Here is a 16,981-nt window from a genome sequence, read left to right as displayed (position 1 = left end):
TTGAATATACAGCAGAAATCTTCGAAGATTTTTTTTCTATAGTCGTAATTAATGTTACCGGTGAATCAAATGGGTAAACCACCCATGAATATGGGAAACAATATGGGTGCTCACCCGCCGCCACAAGTTCCTGACGATAAGAATGTTATGGAAAGATTATCACGACTTATTTCCAATTTTAATGACGAAATCAAGTTAAAAGCGCTATTTCGATTATTTGAGTCGCTAAATGATATAGATGAAAAGAGATTTGATAGAACTGAATCAGAACGTAAATTTATAGAACAACTTCAAAATTTTCGACGTATGTTTCCTAGTCAGAATCCACTATTCAAAAACATTGGTTATGTGGCTCAAAGAATTAACAAGGGTGGTGGATTCTTTCAACAAGTTAATCAACCTTCACTTCCACAATTATTCAAAGCAGTACCAGAGATACCACCACAAATTAAGATTGTAGCTTTACATCCTACTGATGAACTTGTTACTCCAATAGATTTAGTAAATTCAGAAAATTGCGTAGTAATAGGAAAATTTTTCGCACTAACGCCATCTCAAAATCAGCAACAGATGCAACAGCAGATGCAACAACAAATGCAAAATCAAATCAACCCGATGAATCCTATGAATCCTATGAATCCAATGACTCATCATCAACAAGGACCTCCAAATAACAATGCAGAAATAGTAATGAAAGAAGGAAATGTATGGGTAAACGGAATGCAAATAGAACCAACTGAGATTAACAACGAAAAAATTTACATTTTATCAAAAAAGCCAAGTACAGAATCTTTCAGTCTTCGAGTTTCAATAGACCATCCACCACAGCAACCACTTTCCATCTTTAATTGGTTTACTTTACAATACGTAAAACCTGATCCAAAATACCACGCAAAAATCAAGCATCCCAACTGTATTGTAGACATTGAGAGCATATTTAGTAAGCATACAACAGAATGCCCTCAATGCCACCGTCCATTTCAATTTAAAGACGTAGAATTCGAAGAAGGTCCATTACGAGCAAATAATCCACAAAATTCAATGAATTACAAGTACACACAGATGCAGCAAGTATCATGGCAACAACCATACCAACCACAGCAACAGTATCAACAGCAATATCAGCAAAAACCACAACAATTACAACAGATGCAACAAATGCAACAATTTCAACAGCTTCAACAGCAAAATCATATGCAGCCACAACAGCAATCCATTCCTCCACCACCTCCTGCTAATCTTATGGGCCAAATGCCAATGGCACAGCCACAAATGCAAATGCAACAAAATTTGAATTTCCAAAATCAACAAATGGCACAACAAATGCCTTACGCGAACCAACAAATGCCTTATGGTATGAGAGGACCTGTTAATTTCCAAAATTCTAATCAAAATACCCCAATTTCAACTCCATCACCTTATCCGATGACTCCGATATCGCAATACCCTCAATTACCTCAACCACCAACTATCCAACAGCCACCTCCGCCTCCGCAACCTATTAAAAAGGAAGAAAAACCTGAAGTTGATGTAAATATTTGGAAAGATCTTCTGATTACGGTAAAAGGAGCTGATCTACCACCATTAGTACTTGATAATGACTACGAACCTTATTGGAATAGGCAATATCAAGAAAATATAGATGATACTTTAGATATGACCGATATTTTAATATAGCTTGTATTTTTTAGATTATATTTCATTTGTTTTAAATCATGATTATTGAAACTCTTTCATTTTTTGTAATATTAAAATTAAAATTTTTTATTTTTATGTAATTTAACTTAAAAATCATAAATTATAATTCTCTAGTTTAATAAAAGAGTTAAATCTTTAAGAAATGGTTGAATTCAATAATGAGAAATACAATTTTTTATATTTGTAATGGAATTAAACTCATTGGCCTGGGATTAATAATATACCAATGAAATCATTCATAAGCATTCATTCCCTGACTATGTAAAAGATAATTTATATTAAAATTTTTATATAATTACTGGTGAAAGTTGTATTTTAAAGTAGAAAAAGAAATAAAATGTAGAATAAAAACGCTCTATAACTTTATTAATGATTCTATAATGGTGAATAAAAATATTTGTCTTTTTGAAAATTTTGTTAAAATAAGTAAATTATTTCTTCTTTCCAGATTTCTTCAAATCTCTCTTCATTTCAAGCTTGTGAGCTCTCTCCTTTGCGCACTTCTTTTCGAAAATTCCTGTAAAATGCTCTTTCTTTTTAAGCTTTCTGATACTTGCTTTCTTAGCTATTTCAGCCTTCTTTGTCATCATTTCGATCTCAGTCAAGTGTTCTGAAGCAAGAATTGGAACAACTCTAAGTTTTTCTTCAGTTTGTTGTACTGCAGCTCCCTCACCATTCTGGTTTTCCTTTGAAGCTGCTTGCTCTTGAGCATCAATGTTGCTCAAGGCATTTGCCAAATCAGCAAAGTCATTCATCAAAAAGTGACAAAAATGAAACCTTTTGCACGTGTAGAGCTCGAATTCTGCAAAGAGGTTACTAAAAAATTATATAAACATCCACTAGCACGCGCCTTTATTCGTCCAGTTAATCCAGAACTTGATCGTGCAAATGATTATTTCCAAATCATCCAAAAGCCAATGGATCTCGGTACAATTCAAAGAAAATTAGATAAGGGTGAATACGCACATGTTGATGAATGGCAGCAAGATATTAAATTAGTTTGGGATAATGCAAAAAGCTATAACAACGACAAGAAATCTCTTCTTTACAGAGCAGCAGAAAATTTAAGCCAGAAATGCAATAAGATATTCAAATTTATACCTAAAGATGAAACAGAATATTGGACACTTAAATTAGCAAAGGCCAATGCAAAATTAGCGAAGTTCTTTGATAACGCTCCACCAGAGTTGAGCACTTATCCTCGCGCACCTCAAAACGCTCTTATCGAAGAACCTCCTAAACCTACAACAGCAGCACCAGCAACAAACAACACTGCTTAAAAGGAAAGTTCAAAACCATTATATTTGCTATCATATACTTATACTATTATGATTCTTAACTTATAATATTTATGAATAAAATGTTTTCAGATTTTTTTGGAGAAATTCATATACTATTTTAGTTTACTTTGCTTACATGAATAAGTCTAATAATTTATTTTAATTAGATTATATATTTCTTAGATATTTCATTTGATATGATCTAATTTAATGCCAATTTTATAGCATAACTTAGTAATTTAAATTTTTATGTCGTTAGTGCTCATAGTTCAGAATGGAAATACAATCTGATGAAGTGATTTCAAATTTCAGATTGATCTCTTCAAAAACTAATTCTTATCATTGTCATAAGCTTTTATGTAGATTCCAAGAAGCGACAGCTTAATTTAAAACCAATGGATTTAAGAGTGACAGTAAAAAATATGGTTTCCGTTTTGAAATTCGATGTTAAAATAACCTTATTTTATCGTTACAAATTCATTGAAAGGTGAAAGATTTTTTTATTATATTTTTTTAATGAATAAAAACTTAATAAATTACGGTATTGAACCAGATTTTCAGCTTAACGTGTTTACGGGTCCAGTAAACAGCGTGTATATGGTCAGCGATACTGAGTATGTGGCTTCTTCTACGCGTGAAATTGTAAAATTTGAAGGGTCCAACGTAAAAATGACAGGAAACTTTCAATTTGACTGCTCGTGCTTTGTTAAGCCAGCCGAAGTGATTGTAGGTATTTCATCGCGAGGTCATGAATTCGTTGTTCTCCCAATTAATAATTTTGCAAAGCCAATTATCGAAGGTATGCCAACAAATATGCTTACAGTTTTTCATATACTATATTCAGAAAAATCAAGCGTTCTCATTACTTTAGGAACTGGAATTAAAACGTGGAAATTTGAGTTTCCAGAGCAAAACTCAATTCTCTCACATCGTAGAAATGACATCAAAATTACTCCAATATCAACATTTTTATCTACTTATGACGCTCCAATTGTTAATATGCCGCCATTTAATTACATCGATGAGGAGTTATTGCTTCCCTCCATACAAGGATTGCAGTACTTCAAAATTAATGGTAATCAATCCCAGCAGGCAACAAAATTACCAGTTTCCAAAGTTTCAAATTACACTTTATTCGAGAAAACTCGAAAGGTTCTTGTTACTGAGAACGGTGATGTTTGTGTCTGGAACAAATTCCACAATTTAACCCATAGACATACATTTTCAACAGAACTCATTACTTCAATTTTTATGCCTGATAAAGAAAACGCAATTATAGTTACAGGATCGCTTAATGTTTTCATGATGAATGTCAAAACTGGCCGCTTTTGGAGATGCGGAACTTTGCCGCAAACTCCAAACAAAATTTTCCAGTTTCCTAAGCGTAAAGAGGTTGTTGCGATGACATTCCTCAACACTCTGACATTCTACAAGGTCAACATACCATGGAAACTTTGGGCTGCCAGTATTTTGAAATCAAAAATTTTACAACGAGTGTCAAAACTCAACGAAGCAGCTCGAATTTTAATCATTTCGGATAGTAATTTCATCAAAATCTACAGCCCGCGTACAAAGACGCAAGTAACTACAGCTTCTCCTTCTGTAGCCGGAAATATTATTTTTCCGTTCTACGATAGAGGCTCAAAATTGGTCAAAAAGGACAATTTATTCACAATTCTTGCAAACGGAGCCGTTCTTGGCTTTGAAACTTCAACAGCTCCTTCTGTCGAGTTCATTAACGTAGAAATGAAAGCGACATCGATGGTAAAGTTCCAATACCATGACAGAGACGTATACGGTATCACAGTTTTAACAGGAGATCTCGTTGTCGTTGACCCAGATAATTTTAATATTTTACAGTCCATTCAAGTTTCGTCATCTCAGTCACCAGTTCGCAATAGTGTATTAGGGGCCAGTTACATTATATGCTTCACTGATGATGAAACTGTTTTAATTGACTTATATGATTTATCAATCGTTTTAAGAAAGAAGTTACTCATTAATGGATGCGTAAAAGCACGTAATGACACATTATATGTTGGAAAAGAAAGCGGAAATATCATTCTTTATGAAATAAGAGGCGCAATAATAAATGAAATTCCTCCTCCGTTCAGACAACATAATTTAGCGGTTACGGCGATCGAGTTTGGCACTGATTACTGGATTTCCGCAGCTCTGGATGGTCTCCTTAAGTTCTGGGACTATAAGAACGAAAATTTGAAAACGATCAACTTTTTCACTCCTTTGTTTTCCTTGACAATAATGAATGGAATGAGAGACACATTGGTCGGTACATCCAATGATGTCATGGTTGTCCCAGGAACTGTTGTTTTTGGAAATATCACGGATAAGGAGAACAAAGATATCGACAACTTCGATAGATATGTAGATGAATTAGCTCCTGACTCCATCAAGAAGATAGCAGAAGAGGAAAGAAAGCGTCAAGAATTGGAAAGATTGATGAGAGAAGAAGAATTGATGCTAAGAGAGCCTAAAAAGAAGAATAAGATGCTCCAAGCGTTCAGAGATAAGCTCCAAGAGAGGGAAAATGCAATGAATGCTGCTCAGGACAGTAAAAACCAGGAAGAGGAAGAAGATTCGGACAAAACTGACGAATTTGGCCACAAAAAGAAGAAAGTTTATGACGAAGAGACAAGAAAGAAGATGTTACAAGAGATGATGAACTTCGGAAGCGAACCACAACAACCAGAAACCGTGAAAAAGGAAAAAGTTAAAAAACAAAAAACAGAAAATGAACAAAAAGTTGTTCCAAAGCTTCCAACAACAGAAAAAACAGAAAGCAATGCACCAAGACCAGCAGCAAATCCACCGCCAAGGCCAAATATCATGAAATTAATCGAGGAATATTCTCCTGAAAATAAAAGTGAAAAAAGTGAAGTTCCCTCTGTCAAATTTTCGATGAAACAATCGAATTCGAACGAAAACCTTCGCGTGAAAAGTGATACTCCAATAAAGAAAAAGAAGAGAACAAGTTCTTTCAAAAATAAAAATGATATCGAAATGGAAAATCAAAATCAATTGGAGAAAAGTGAAGTGACCAAAGTTCAACTTGAAATTCAAGAAAAAGATTTAAATGAGCAACAACAGGAAGAAAATGAAGCAAAAAGTGATGTCACATTTAGTAACGATGATGAAGAAGAAAATTACAGTGAAAATACAACAGAAAAACAACAAGAAACATCAGAAAACAAAGAACTTATAGAACAAAAGAATGAAATTTCTGAAAAAGTGATAGAAAAATTGTCAGAAATATTGTCAGAAAATTCACAAAAAACAAAAGAAAAATCACAAGATTTACCAGAAAAGATTTCACAAAATGTCTCTGATAAATCAGAAATTCCTAAGATTATTTCCGAGAAAATACCAGAAAATATTAATAATTCTACAGAAAAACAACAAAATTCTGAAAATCTGACAAATAATCAACAAAATTCTGACATTTTGACAATTACAAAAGAAATTCTGCCAAATTGACAACTGAACAACTCAATTCTGACAATTTGACAATTGCACAACAAAAATCTGTAAATATGGAAGATAAACAAAATATTTCTGACAAATTAACTGATAATGTCAAATCACAAATTCCAAATATTGTTTCTGATTCAAAACAAGAAAATATCCAAAATAAACCAAAAAGTGACAATGATCCAAAAATTTTACAAATTAATTTACAAATAAATGACACTCCAAAGCAAGATAATGAGATAGTTAATGCAAATCAAATCAAAGAAACAAAGACAAATGATGATACAAATGAAGAAAAAGTTACTGATTTCAGTCAAGTCATTAAACCAGAGCAAAACAATGAGAAAAAGAATGAAAAACAAGTCAAAATGCCGAAGATGCCCCCTTCTCCACCTCCAAGTCTTCAAGTACAAGATAAACCACAGACAGCTCCAAGAAGACACACTCCTTCACCTTTGTCATCAAATATTAATAATTCTTCACAACAAAATCAAGAAAAACAAATTTCTCAACCTGTCAAAAGTGAAGTGACTACTTATAATGATGTTGATCTTAAAAGTGAAAGTAAAAATAGCTCATCATCAGATATAAGAGTTACAGAACCAAAGTACAAAGTTGAAGATGACATTCCGAAAGAAATTGAAAAATCTCCAATTATTTCTAATGATGAAAATTATAATTTTGATAAAAGTGACAAATTCATCACTTATGTCAAATCAGAATCAGAGAAACTGACAATATTTGATGATGACGAAACCATTGATGTTCCGAAATTAAACATCCATTCACCAGGTAACCGCAATAACCGTCATTTGTCATCTCACAAATCATTACCACAAGATATGGAAAAAACTGTTATAGAAAGCGAACTTTCTGAGCCAAGAAGTGCCAGAGTTGCATGGACAAGAGCTCTTCTCAATGCATCCCCTCTTGCAGAAGTCCCTGTTCCTCATTCCGCGAGAAAGAGAATGAGTTTGGATCCAATTGCCGTTTATCAAAAAATGAAAAATGCAAAAAGTGACATCGACATTGATCCACAGATGCAACCGGTCAAATACAGGCAGAAATTCTTTAGAAGGGATAAAGGCTTCATGATGACAATGAATTCATTAAAGACAACAGCTTTGCCACGTTTATTTCCTCCCTCTGAATTTTCTGACGCTGATTCAGAACATTCTAGAAATGATATTGATTATTTCTATTCATTAAAGAGGAATAGAAGATCTCCAACACCTCCCGTTGTTTGCAAACATGCTTTGCAGATTAAACCTGACAAGATAAACAAACGTCCAAAGACAAGCGACAGAAAGAACAATTCTAAAGCTTTGATGGACAAAACAAGCCTTGATTACCAAGAGATCAATGAATTGTACGGTCGTGGACATCACGAACTACAACCTATTATGGAGAGTTCTTCTGTTTATAGCGATTACGATGAAGAAATTTCTCCTTCAACTCAGAAAATTAACAAAAGAAAGACACACACAGCAATTTACACTTATTATACTGTTGAAAGCAGAAAAAATAACGGAAATAGATTGGTGGATTCTTTGATTATTCAGCCTTATAAAGTACATCACCAAGAAATAGAAAAGAGTCCTCACGCGAAGATAGTTGTTCCTTCTAAGAAATCTTCTCGGAAATAATTTTTTTTATTTATTTGTTATTTTTTTTATATTTTTTACGATACTAAATTTTGTTTGTTATGATTAATTTTTATATATTTTTAATATGAGGAACATTACTAATCTATGCAATGTATCCTTTCTTGTGTAAATAGACTTATAAGGCGGTTCTAACAATCATAGTCACTCATTTAAAAAAAGTGTTTTATTTTCAAAAAGCAATGACGAAATGGTTAAACAGATGCATTGCATATTTTATCATTTCATAGGAAAACTCATAGAATCTTAGTAACCTTTGTTTGGTTTTTGATTCTAAATGATATGATCAATGTTGATTCTATATTAATCTATAAAAATCTTTGTAAATATCATTTTGTTTGCCATTGGAAATTTCTAGTAAAGCTTATTAAATCCATAAGAATAAATGTTCACAGTTCCAGTTATATTGAGTGTCATCTCAGGAATGAGTTATGTTAATTGAGGGTCCAAACATGAATGCCCCTCAAATAATATGATTTGTAAAAAAAATATAAAAATGGATCCAAAGGATTATCGCAAAGTTCATAATGCTTTAGAATCAATAATGCAACATCATGGAGCTTCATTATTTATCACTGGTAATGGTGATCCTACACTCAACACTCTTAGCAACGTTATGAGTTATTTGGAAGCAGGTGGATACAACTCTGCAACAGCATTTTCTCAAGCTGTTGATTCTATATTTAATTCTGCATCAAAATTATACGATGATGAATACGCCGAAGACTTCGGAATTTATTTCAAGCAAAAGTTTCATAATTATCTTGTAAAGGATTCTCCAGATACAGTTGATGCATGGTCAAAGCGTGTTGCACATCTTGAAAAGAAAATAAGCGAATTAGTTACTCAATCTCCAATTGATGCAAATTATGATGCTAAAAAATTTACAAAAGATCAAAAAATTGCACAACAACTTACATCAGAACGCGATATGTCACAATTTCTCAAGGCTATGTCTCAAATTAAAGAACATAACGAGCAAGAAGAGCTAAAGAAAATTGTTGAAGCAGAACAACCAGAATTACTTAAAGATGGACCATTCTCGCAGATACCTACAATGAGACTGAAGCCAAAAACAGTTAAAGCTCTAATTAAAAAACTAAAGGAATTTTACAAAGCACAAGGATTAACCTTTCCATCTAATTGATAACCATAGAGTAATGTTTTTAGCATTCGATATACTTAGATTATATATTTTCAAATTTTGTTTTTATAAACTATACTAGCTTTTAAAATTGTCATTATTTTTATGACCTATAAACAACATAACTGAAGGACATTTCATGTATACTAAAATGCCCCTTAAAAACATTTTGTTATATAGCCAATATGACTTCTTCGATTCTGGAGCTCTGATTGATATGTTTAATAATTTCTATTTATGGTATGACTGATCAGATATGTATTGATTATTTTCCCCTCAAAATCACAAATTTCATCGATAAATTCATCGCCAAATGACAAAATTATTGGTTAAATATTCAACAATCAAATTTTAATATATTTTGTCCTATTCATTATGCAGTGAATCAATACTTTTTGATAAAAATTTACCAGCTTTTTCAATTTCAACCATATGGAATTGTAAAAAATGCGCTAGATAAGATGTTGTTTAATAATCCCGACTTGAGAAAACGCAAAATTTTGATCAAAAATTGCCATTCGTTGTAAAACAGAAAAAAAATTTAGAAAAAGATGTCTGATGATTTTACTTTTGATGATTTTGATTTTGATAACCAAGGGCAGGGGTCAAATCAACAGGAAGATCAGACAGACCTCTTTGGTACCGGAGAAACTTTTGCTCAAGATTTTTCTTTTGATGAAGTAGCTAGAAACGACTACTCTTCAAGTTTTTCATGCGATTCTAGTAGTATTAACCAAAATTATTCACCTTATTTCTCAGAACCATTCCGAAATCCAAGAATTCAATCTCAAGGAATGTCAGCAGGTTTATCGCCAATTGATATGAGTGCATCACAGTCAAACATCCGTATGCTCAATTCTCAGCAAAGACTACGAAGCTTTAATGGTCTTACTTCTCCAAATATGGTTCCTTTATCAAAACGACCAATACATCAGACTTTACCTTCCAAATTTTGCGCTGCTGCCATGGATACATTCATTCCTAGAGCAAAACGTAGCAAAAGAGCTGAAATTTGGCAATCAACAGATCCAATCTCAGCCAGAACTGATGATCAGTTCAATTCAATCTTGCAAACAAATTCACATTTTATTAATCCATCGCAATGCGGTTTTATACCTTCCCTTTACTGGCCAAACAAAGATTTTTTGCTTGGTGATATCATTTTAGATTTCTTCCAACGAAAAAGCAATATAAATTGCAGATTTATTCACAAACTATACAATGCACTACGAATAGTCCAAATTTATCCAATGCTGAAAGAACTTATTGGTATTGAATGGATAAGTCCAAATATTTTGAAGGTGAGAAAGTGCTGCTTCGCCAGGTTACTCGGAATCAAATCGATTGACGGCGGTCTTTTCCATAAACAAGGAAATTTCCCAAGTTTAGGATTTCGTGAACTGACAATGGACGAAGCAAATGTTTATTGCCAAGGTTTGGACATCTCTGATGTTGATTATGAGAACGTAAAACTCTTGGTTCATGCTCCAGGACAAATTACTGCAAATTGGAATGAAAAACTAGTTTTCGGTATGACAAATAGTGTCGTCCCAAGGGCTTGATATCTTTATCCCCTTATTTTCTTATTTTTATTTTGTTTGTATATATATTTTAAAAAAATACTAATTTTGTTTTTTAAAACACCTATAAAATTTGTTAATTTTTTGTGTATAGTATAAGATTCTGTTCTAAGCCTTTGAAGCACTGAAATATAGATTGCAAATTTTTCTAAAAATTATTCTATAAGAACAGCTCATGCTCAGATCACATGGTTCAATATCTTAGATATTTTACCGAAAAGTCAGAATGTTAATTCGGTATTCTTCTATACTTTAGATAAATAATTTTGCCAAAACGAGTAGATGTTTCTTTAAACCATTCAACATTGGTTGATCTTTTGAAAGAGAAGACTCGTTCGGCTGAAATTGTCTAAATTCATCATTTTTTCCTCAAACTGATTTTTTGAATTCGAAATGATCGTTGTTGTATTCAAAGTTTTTTTTTTTTGCAATGAATAAAACTGTTAATGTTTCAATTTTAATGAGTGATGGAAAGAAACACGGCTTTACTGTACCATTTTCAGAGATTCTTCAGAACTTTGTTACATTAAAAATAGGAGATATTCGGGAATTAAGCATTTGCCATTGCTCCCTATCACCTGATGATGTTAACTATTTAATGCCACTAATACCTCCTAATTTGCAATCTATAAGGCTCTCAAATTTAGGATTAAAGCATAATCATTTAAAAATCCTTGTCAAAAAACTTATGACAATTAACCTAGTATCTATTGACCTATCAAACAACCCAATAGCTGATGAATCCATATGGATTTTGCTTGATTTATTGGGTAAAAAGACGTCATTAATTGATATTAACCTTAGTTATTGCAATTTATCAGGGAATGGTATGTTCCCTCTATTAAATGGCATATCATGCCAAGAAATTAACTCTCTTGATTTATCAGGAAATACTTTTGGTTATATTGGAGCAAATTACTTACAAAATTACATCCGAAATAAGCCAAAAGTTAACTATATAATTTGCACGTCATGTGAACTGTCCCCATCTGATATTGACACGATTCTTCAAGGTATTCCGGAAGATAACCAAATTCATATTGATTTACGCAGTAATGAAAAGATTTTAGAAAGGAAATTACCTCCTAATGTTTATGCAAATCAATATCATATGAAATGATTTTTCTAATTATTTTTCAAACATCTAATGATTTTTAGGCATGAATCTACTATACTACAATGAAAAGATGATTTATTTGCTATTAGTTTTTTAATACAATAAAGATCTGTTTGTTATTTTAAAATTATTTTTTTGTTTTTCATGACTCATAATGTGTAAGTTAATCATTCTATTGTTTGTACTATATTCAAGTGATTCATTGTGTTTGAATTCAAGCAAAAAACTTTATATGGAATATTTTGGTTATAAAAAGCAAAGAGAAAGAGTAAAGTTATTGTAGATGATTTTGTAATATAAATAATACATTTAAAATTTATTGTGAATAATAACACTATAAGGAAAATTAAAGATCAAATAAATTAGTGGTCTGGAGTCTTTTCCATGACCATATTATCCATCCAAAATCTTAGGTGGTTAAGCTTATTCAGCTTAACTTGTAATCTTTGGACTGCGTCTGCAAGTTCTTTCCTACTTTGTTCTATCTGTTCGTCAATATCTTCTGGAACATCTAAATCTTCTGGCTGACCAATGGTACTCATTATTTGAGAAAGTGCTTTGGAATGCTCTGTATATTCTCGGAGAAAATCTTGTGTTGAAATACTTCTTTCTGGTTTCAAAATTGGATCTGTTTGATTTATTGACTCAGTAATTAATAAATTTGCAAGTCTAACCATGGCTTGAAGATGCTCGTGAGCTTCTTTTGTTGGCCTTTGCATAATTTTTTTTTGTTCTATAATGAAGAGTTTACAATAATCGTTGTCAATTGGAATTAGTATTTTTAAATCAAATACAAGCACACTTCCATGTCATACAATTGAATCATAGCCTAAAGCATTTAGGAAATATTCTCGATTTCAAATTTAAAAGGAGGCCTTCATCACTTGTTTAAATAATGTTATCTTAAAGTCTGCTTCATATTAGTAATACCTATCTTGTCTCAGAAAATACCTATTTTGAAATTGATTTCATCATTATGCATTTTAGAATTGCGTGCCGGATTCTTTCCATATGTATTTATTGAACTGTTATCTGTCATTACATAGTGATGAATCTATTATCAAATCCTTAGCATAAAACTTTAAAATTTGAAGAGATATATTTTCAATTCATTTTGAGTACATTAGCATAGAAAAATCAATAGGATTATTAAAAAATAGTTTATTCTAATAATATTAATTGGTTGTCTTACTGTGTATTATTTTGTTCCGCTCCATATGAAATAAGAAGATTTGGAATTTCTTTATAACTATACTTTTTGGAAAATTCAAGAACAGAAATGCCATAGTTATTTGTTGCATTGACATCAGCACCTAATAAAATCAAAAGTTCCACGGTGTATTGATCACAAAATTCAATTGCATGGAAAAGAGCTGTAGAGCCATCTGCAGCTTTTGCATTGATGTCTGCACCAATTGATAGCAAATATTTCCAAAGAGACGGGATATTAAATCCTAATGAATAAACAAAGCATCCATTTATATCATTAGTTTGATCTAAATAAATCAAGAATGCCTGAAGATTCATATGATGTACACACATAGATAAATCAATTTCTATTCCATATTCATTCTTCAAAAATGAAACAAAGTCAACATTGTGTGATACGATGGCATATTCCATACAGCTTTCGTCGGGAGTAATTTCTTTCAAGCATTCATGAAATATTTCGGGATTTCCGCTTAAAAATGAAAAGTCTAAGCATTCTGAGGTAATTGTTGAGTCAAATTCTGATCTCAATATCTTAAAGCATTTAACAGCTCCATAGTTACAGCATATTTCCAGATATGAACATTTATCGCCATCAATGTAAAAATGACCTTTCACTTCATGTTCATCAAAATTGTCGTCGTTGATCAAAAAGCTAAAAGTTTTTTGATCATCGTTCTTTATTGCGTTTAAAATTGGTTCGTAATTAACATCATTTGTTTTTGCATCGATGTTTACATTTTCAAATATACATTTTTCAATTTGAGAATATTCATTCTTAAATGCAAAATGTGTATTCTCCAAAAATTCGAATAATTCCCAACTAGGTATAATTAAAAGTTTGTCTATGAGATTAGTTTTGACCATTTTGGCAATTCTTAAGAGATCTTCTGTATTTCTTGTTTTAAGGCAAAATAACGCATTTGTTGTTTCAATGTAATCTTTGAAGCGATTGTTAAGCTCCGAATAAAGATTTCCATCTGCAGGTTTTGTGAATTGGAATAATTTAAGATAATCTACTCCATTTGATATAAATAACTTGACTAATACAATTGACTTGATTTGATCTGCATATTGGGGTGCTATCTTACCTTCGTTATCTTTTGCGTACAAATCCGCGCCATGAGAAACAAGAAACTCGGCAAGTTTTAAGTGGTACGAAAGAACTGCAATATGAAGTGCAGTTTTTCCTTTTTCATCTTTTGTGTTTATATCTGCACCATTGAGTATGAAATACTGGCACAGCGATGGAATGTTGAAACCTAATGAAAGAATAAAGAATTTGTTGGCATCTTTTGATTTTGATTGATCGAAATAATACAAAAATGCTTCAAGATTATGATAATTTGAAAAATCTTCAAGTTTTGGTTGCATTTTGTATTCATTGAATAGCATCTTAAATAATTCCATATCATGAGAAATAATGGCATTAGTCATGCATTCATCATCTGGTTTATGAACTTTCAAGCATTCAGTAATGATTTCTTTATTTCCGCCGAAAAATGAAAGTTGTAGACATAGTTGAGTAATTTCAGAGTTGAATCTTGTTCTTAAAATGTTAAAGCAATCTAAAGAACCTGATACACAGCATAATTCAAGTAATGAAATGGAAATTTGTTTGTCTGCTTGGATGATACTATTGTATCTTTGATTCTTGTCGAAATTGTCACTTTTTGTTAATGAATCAAATGAATTTTTATCATGGTATACAATTGCCATGAATACAGGATCATTGTTCAGAATTTTTCTGTAATCACAATCTCTAGATTTAAAAGTGTCTTTATCTTTATAATTCCAAGCAAAATGGCAAGATAAACAGGAATAAAATTCTAAATTGCGTAGAATATATGGCTGTTTTGGATTCAAAATGTTAAAAATCTCCCGTAGATATAATGTTTTCGTTTCTAACAAGTTTTGTTGGATCATCTTGAAAATTTCTTTGAATTCTTGGTATAGTTCATCTGAAAAATTACTTTGCAAATGGTATAAATGTCTGACGGAATCATTGTATCCTTTGAGGATCATCAAAATCTCATTAGCATTTGTGGCACAAGCTTGAGAACTCATGTATTAAAAAATGATTTAATGAAAAAAAATGTCAATGAATTCAAATAAACTGCTAGTCAAAATTTAAACATTTTATACTTTTGCCAACAAAAGTGTAAAAAGGTTGTATTTCATTATGCACTTTTTCAATAAAATTTTTCATTTTTATTTTGAATATCTCTCAAATTTTGAGAAGCAAATTAAAAAAAAGTAGTCAAAAATTTGGACAGTTGAGAATAAATTAGCAGTAGCAATTTAATGATGCACTTACGCCTAATTGACATCATCACAGTAACTTCTGAAGCTGATTTTGTAATAAAATCAAAAGAATTTGTTTCTTTTTCCTCTTTTAATATGTAAAATGAGCAAATTATTCCATGATTGTCCACACAATCCAGTCAATCTAAATCAAAATAAGAATTATCAACATGGAAAAATTTTTCTTGACACTTTTTAGAATTGTTATAATATTGTCACTTTTTATAAAAATGTTTTTCCTATTTTGTTTTTCCATTTTTTCCTTACAATGGGTGCACGGATTTAACAATAGGCAAAATATCTTAGAATTGCTTCCTGAGAATGATCTTCTCCGTGATAAATTAAAAAACGAGAAATACGATTTTTGGGTAAAAAAAGACACTGAAGATCAGGAAGGTGCATTTACAATGGGATCCGTAACATATAGAAAATACTATGGTCATTCAAATGAAGCTGCAATCATGCTTCAAGAATCTGATGATTATTCTTTATTTACTCCATTTATTCAAATTCCGTCATCTAACAATAATCAAACAGATGGAAATACTTTGATTCTGAAGGTCGATGAAACACCAAATACACCACAAAATGCAGAAATGAAAATTCCACCAAAACCAAATGAGCATCCACTTTCAGTTAGATATAACAAGCGATTCCAACCTATTTCTGATGATAATATTGATGATGATTACAATCCAAACAAAGAAAATCTGCCATTATATAAGAAATCTGATGCAAAGCTTAGTGTAGAGTCATCAAATATCGACTACGATGAATCCTCTTCAACAGAGAAATACATTCCCCGAAAAGATCCCGTTGTTCCTGTTGTTCGGGCGAATATCCAAAGTCATCAAAGGGAAACACCAAGATCTAACCTATGTTCATTATCCTACTACTTCATTGGGGCACTTGGAGTCCTTTCTTCTTCAGTTTTTGTCATGTTTTGTGTAGTTATCATCAGATCAAGGAAAAAGAATGCGAAAATCATACTTGAAGAGTCCAAAATAGATGAACCATCATTACCTATACTAAATATGCAAACTTTGGATCAGATTTACCAGATGATTCAACTTTTCAAGCTGAATAACGTTGGAAGTATCATAGATGAACTCAATTTCCCTTCCAATTACTCGGCCAACGGTTTTGAAGCCCTCAAAATCCATTATTCTGATAATTTTTATTTGAACTCAAATTGTGACACAATTATTATAATCCGAAACTTATATCAGCATGGGAAGATATCAGAAGCCAAATCCCTCCATTATTTGTCGTTATTTAATGGATTATCTGATCATATTTTATCTTGGTATTTAATTCATAAGCCAACATATAACTTATGTGGTGGTCCTAACTCTGAACAGTTCCTTGCTTCTCTTCCAAAGAAATTCCCGAAGCGATTGAAAAATAAGAAATAATTTTGTTTGTTTTAATAAACTTGTTTGTTATTTATGCGTAACTACCTTTGTTATTTATATATTATTACTTTGCAAATAGTT

At 31.7% G+C, this 16,981-nt stretch overlaps 11 protein-coding genes across 11 annotated transcripts; 8 read left to right on the top strand and 3 right to left on the bottom strand.

Moving 5' to 3' along the window:
• Positions 1–15: 15 nt before the first annotated feature.
• On the top strand, positions 16–1,719 carry TVAGG3_0565880 (uncharacterized protein; the record flags this gene model as incomplete). The annotated part of the gene is made up of 1 exon (XM_001581753.2): positions 85–1,677. The coding sequence occupies one exon, from the start codon at positions 85–87 to the stop codon at positions 1,675–1,677; it is 1,593 nt and encodes a 530-aa protein (XP_001581803.1).
• Positions 1,720–2,129: 410 nt separating this feature from the next.
• Positions 2,130–2,453, bottom strand: TVAGG3_0565870 (uncharacterized protein; the record flags this gene model as incomplete). Its single annotated transcript, XM_001581754.1, has 1 exon — positions 2,130–2,453. The coding sequence occupies one exon, from the start codon at positions 2,451–2,453 to the stop codon at positions 2,130–2,132; it is 324 nt and encodes a 107-aa protein (XP_001581804.1).
• A 15-nt stretch (positions 2,454–2,468) lies between these two features.
• On the top strand, positions 2,469–2,978 carry TVAGG3_0565860 (acetylation-dependent protein binding; the record flags this gene model as incomplete). The annotated part of the gene is made up of 1 exon (XM_001581755.1): positions 2,469–2,978. The coding sequence occupies one exon, from the start codon at positions 2,469–2,471 to the stop codon at positions 2,976–2,978; it is 510 nt and encodes a 169-aa protein (XP_001581805.1).
• A 516-nt stretch (positions 2,979–3,494) lies between these two features.
• Positions 3,495–6,473, top strand: TVAGG3_0565850 (quinoprotein alcohol dehydrogenase-like family; the record flags this gene model as incomplete). Its single annotated transcript, XM_001581756.1, has 1 exon — positions 3,495–6,473. One exon carries the CDS (start codon positions 3,495–3,497, stop codon positions 6,471–6,473), a length of 2,979 nt encoding a protein of 992 aa, XP_001581806.1.
• A 56-nt stretch (positions 6,474–6,529) lies between these two features.
• On the top strand, positions 6,530–8,113 carry TVAGG3_0565840 (uncharacterized protein; the record flags this gene model as incomplete). The annotated part of the gene is made up of 1 exon (XM_001581757.1): positions 6,530–8,113. The coding sequence occupies one exon, from the start codon at positions 6,530–6,532 to the stop codon at positions 8,111–8,113; it is 1,584 nt and encodes a 527-aa protein (XP_001581807.1).
• A 501-nt stretch (positions 8,114–8,614) lies between these two features.
• TVAGG3_0565830 (uncharacterized protein) lies at positions 8,615–9,358 on the top strand (the record flags this gene model as incomplete). The annotated part of the gene is made up of 1 exon (XM_001581758.1): positions 8,628–9,278. One exon carries the CDS (start codon positions 8,628–8,630, stop codon positions 9,276–9,278), a length of 651 nt encoding a protein of 216 aa, XP_001581808.1.
• A 373-nt stretch (positions 9,359–9,731) lies between these two features.
• On the top strand, positions 9,732–10,959 carry TVAGG3_0565820 (transcription-initiator DNA-binding domain ibd family; the record flags this gene model as incomplete). The annotated part of the gene is made up of 1 exon (XM_001581759.1): positions 9,827–10,837. One exon carries the CDS (start codon positions 9,827–9,829, stop codon positions 10,835–10,837), a length of 1,011 nt encoding a protein of 336 aa, XP_001581809.1.
• Positions 10,960–11,181: 222 nt separating this feature from the next.
• TVAGG3_0565810 (uncharacterized protein) lies at positions 11,182–12,068 on the top strand (the record flags this gene model as incomplete). The annotated part of the gene is made up of 1 exon (XM_001581760.1): positions 11,286–11,975. One exon carries the CDS (start codon positions 11,286–11,288, stop codon positions 11,973–11,975), a length of 690 nt encoding a protein of 229 aa, XP_001581810.1.
• A 200-nt stretch (positions 12,069–12,268) lies between these two features.
• TVAGG3_0565800 (uncharacterized protein) lies at positions 12,269–12,705 on the bottom strand (the record flags this gene model as incomplete). The annotated part of the gene is made up of 1 exon (XM_001581761.1): positions 12,335–12,691. One exon carries the CDS (start codon positions 12,689–12,691, stop codon positions 12,335–12,337), a length of 357 nt encoding a protein of 118 aa, XP_001581811.1.
• Positions 12,706–13,160: 455 nt separating this feature from the next.
• TVAGG3_0565790 (protein ubiquitination) lies at positions 13,161–15,248 on the bottom strand (the record flags this gene model as incomplete). Its single annotated transcript, XM_001581762.1, has 1 exon — positions 13,161–15,248. One exon carries the CDS (start codon positions 15,246–15,248, stop codon positions 13,161–13,163), a length of 2,088 nt encoding a protein of 695 aa, XP_001581812.1.
• Positions 15,249–15,715: 467 nt separating this feature from the next.
• Positions 15,716–16,900, top strand: TVAGG3_0565780 (uncharacterized protein; the record flags this gene model as incomplete). The annotated part of the gene is made up of 1 exon (XM_001581763.1): positions 15,716–16,900. One exon carries the CDS (start codon positions 15,716–15,718, stop codon positions 16,898–16,900), a length of 1,185 nt encoding a protein of 394 aa, XP_001581813.1.
• Between the last annotated feature and the right edge of the window lie 81 nt (positions 16,901–16,981).

The sequence above is a fragment of the Trichomonas vaginalis genome, chromosome II (assembly GCF_026262505.1).
Source record: "Trichomonas vaginalis G3 chromosome II, whole genome shotgun sequence".
NCBI lineage: Eukaryota > Parabasalia > Trichomonadida > Trichomonadidae > Trichomonas > Trichomonas vaginalis.
This window is presented reverse-complemented; position numbering and strand designations above follow the sequence as displayed.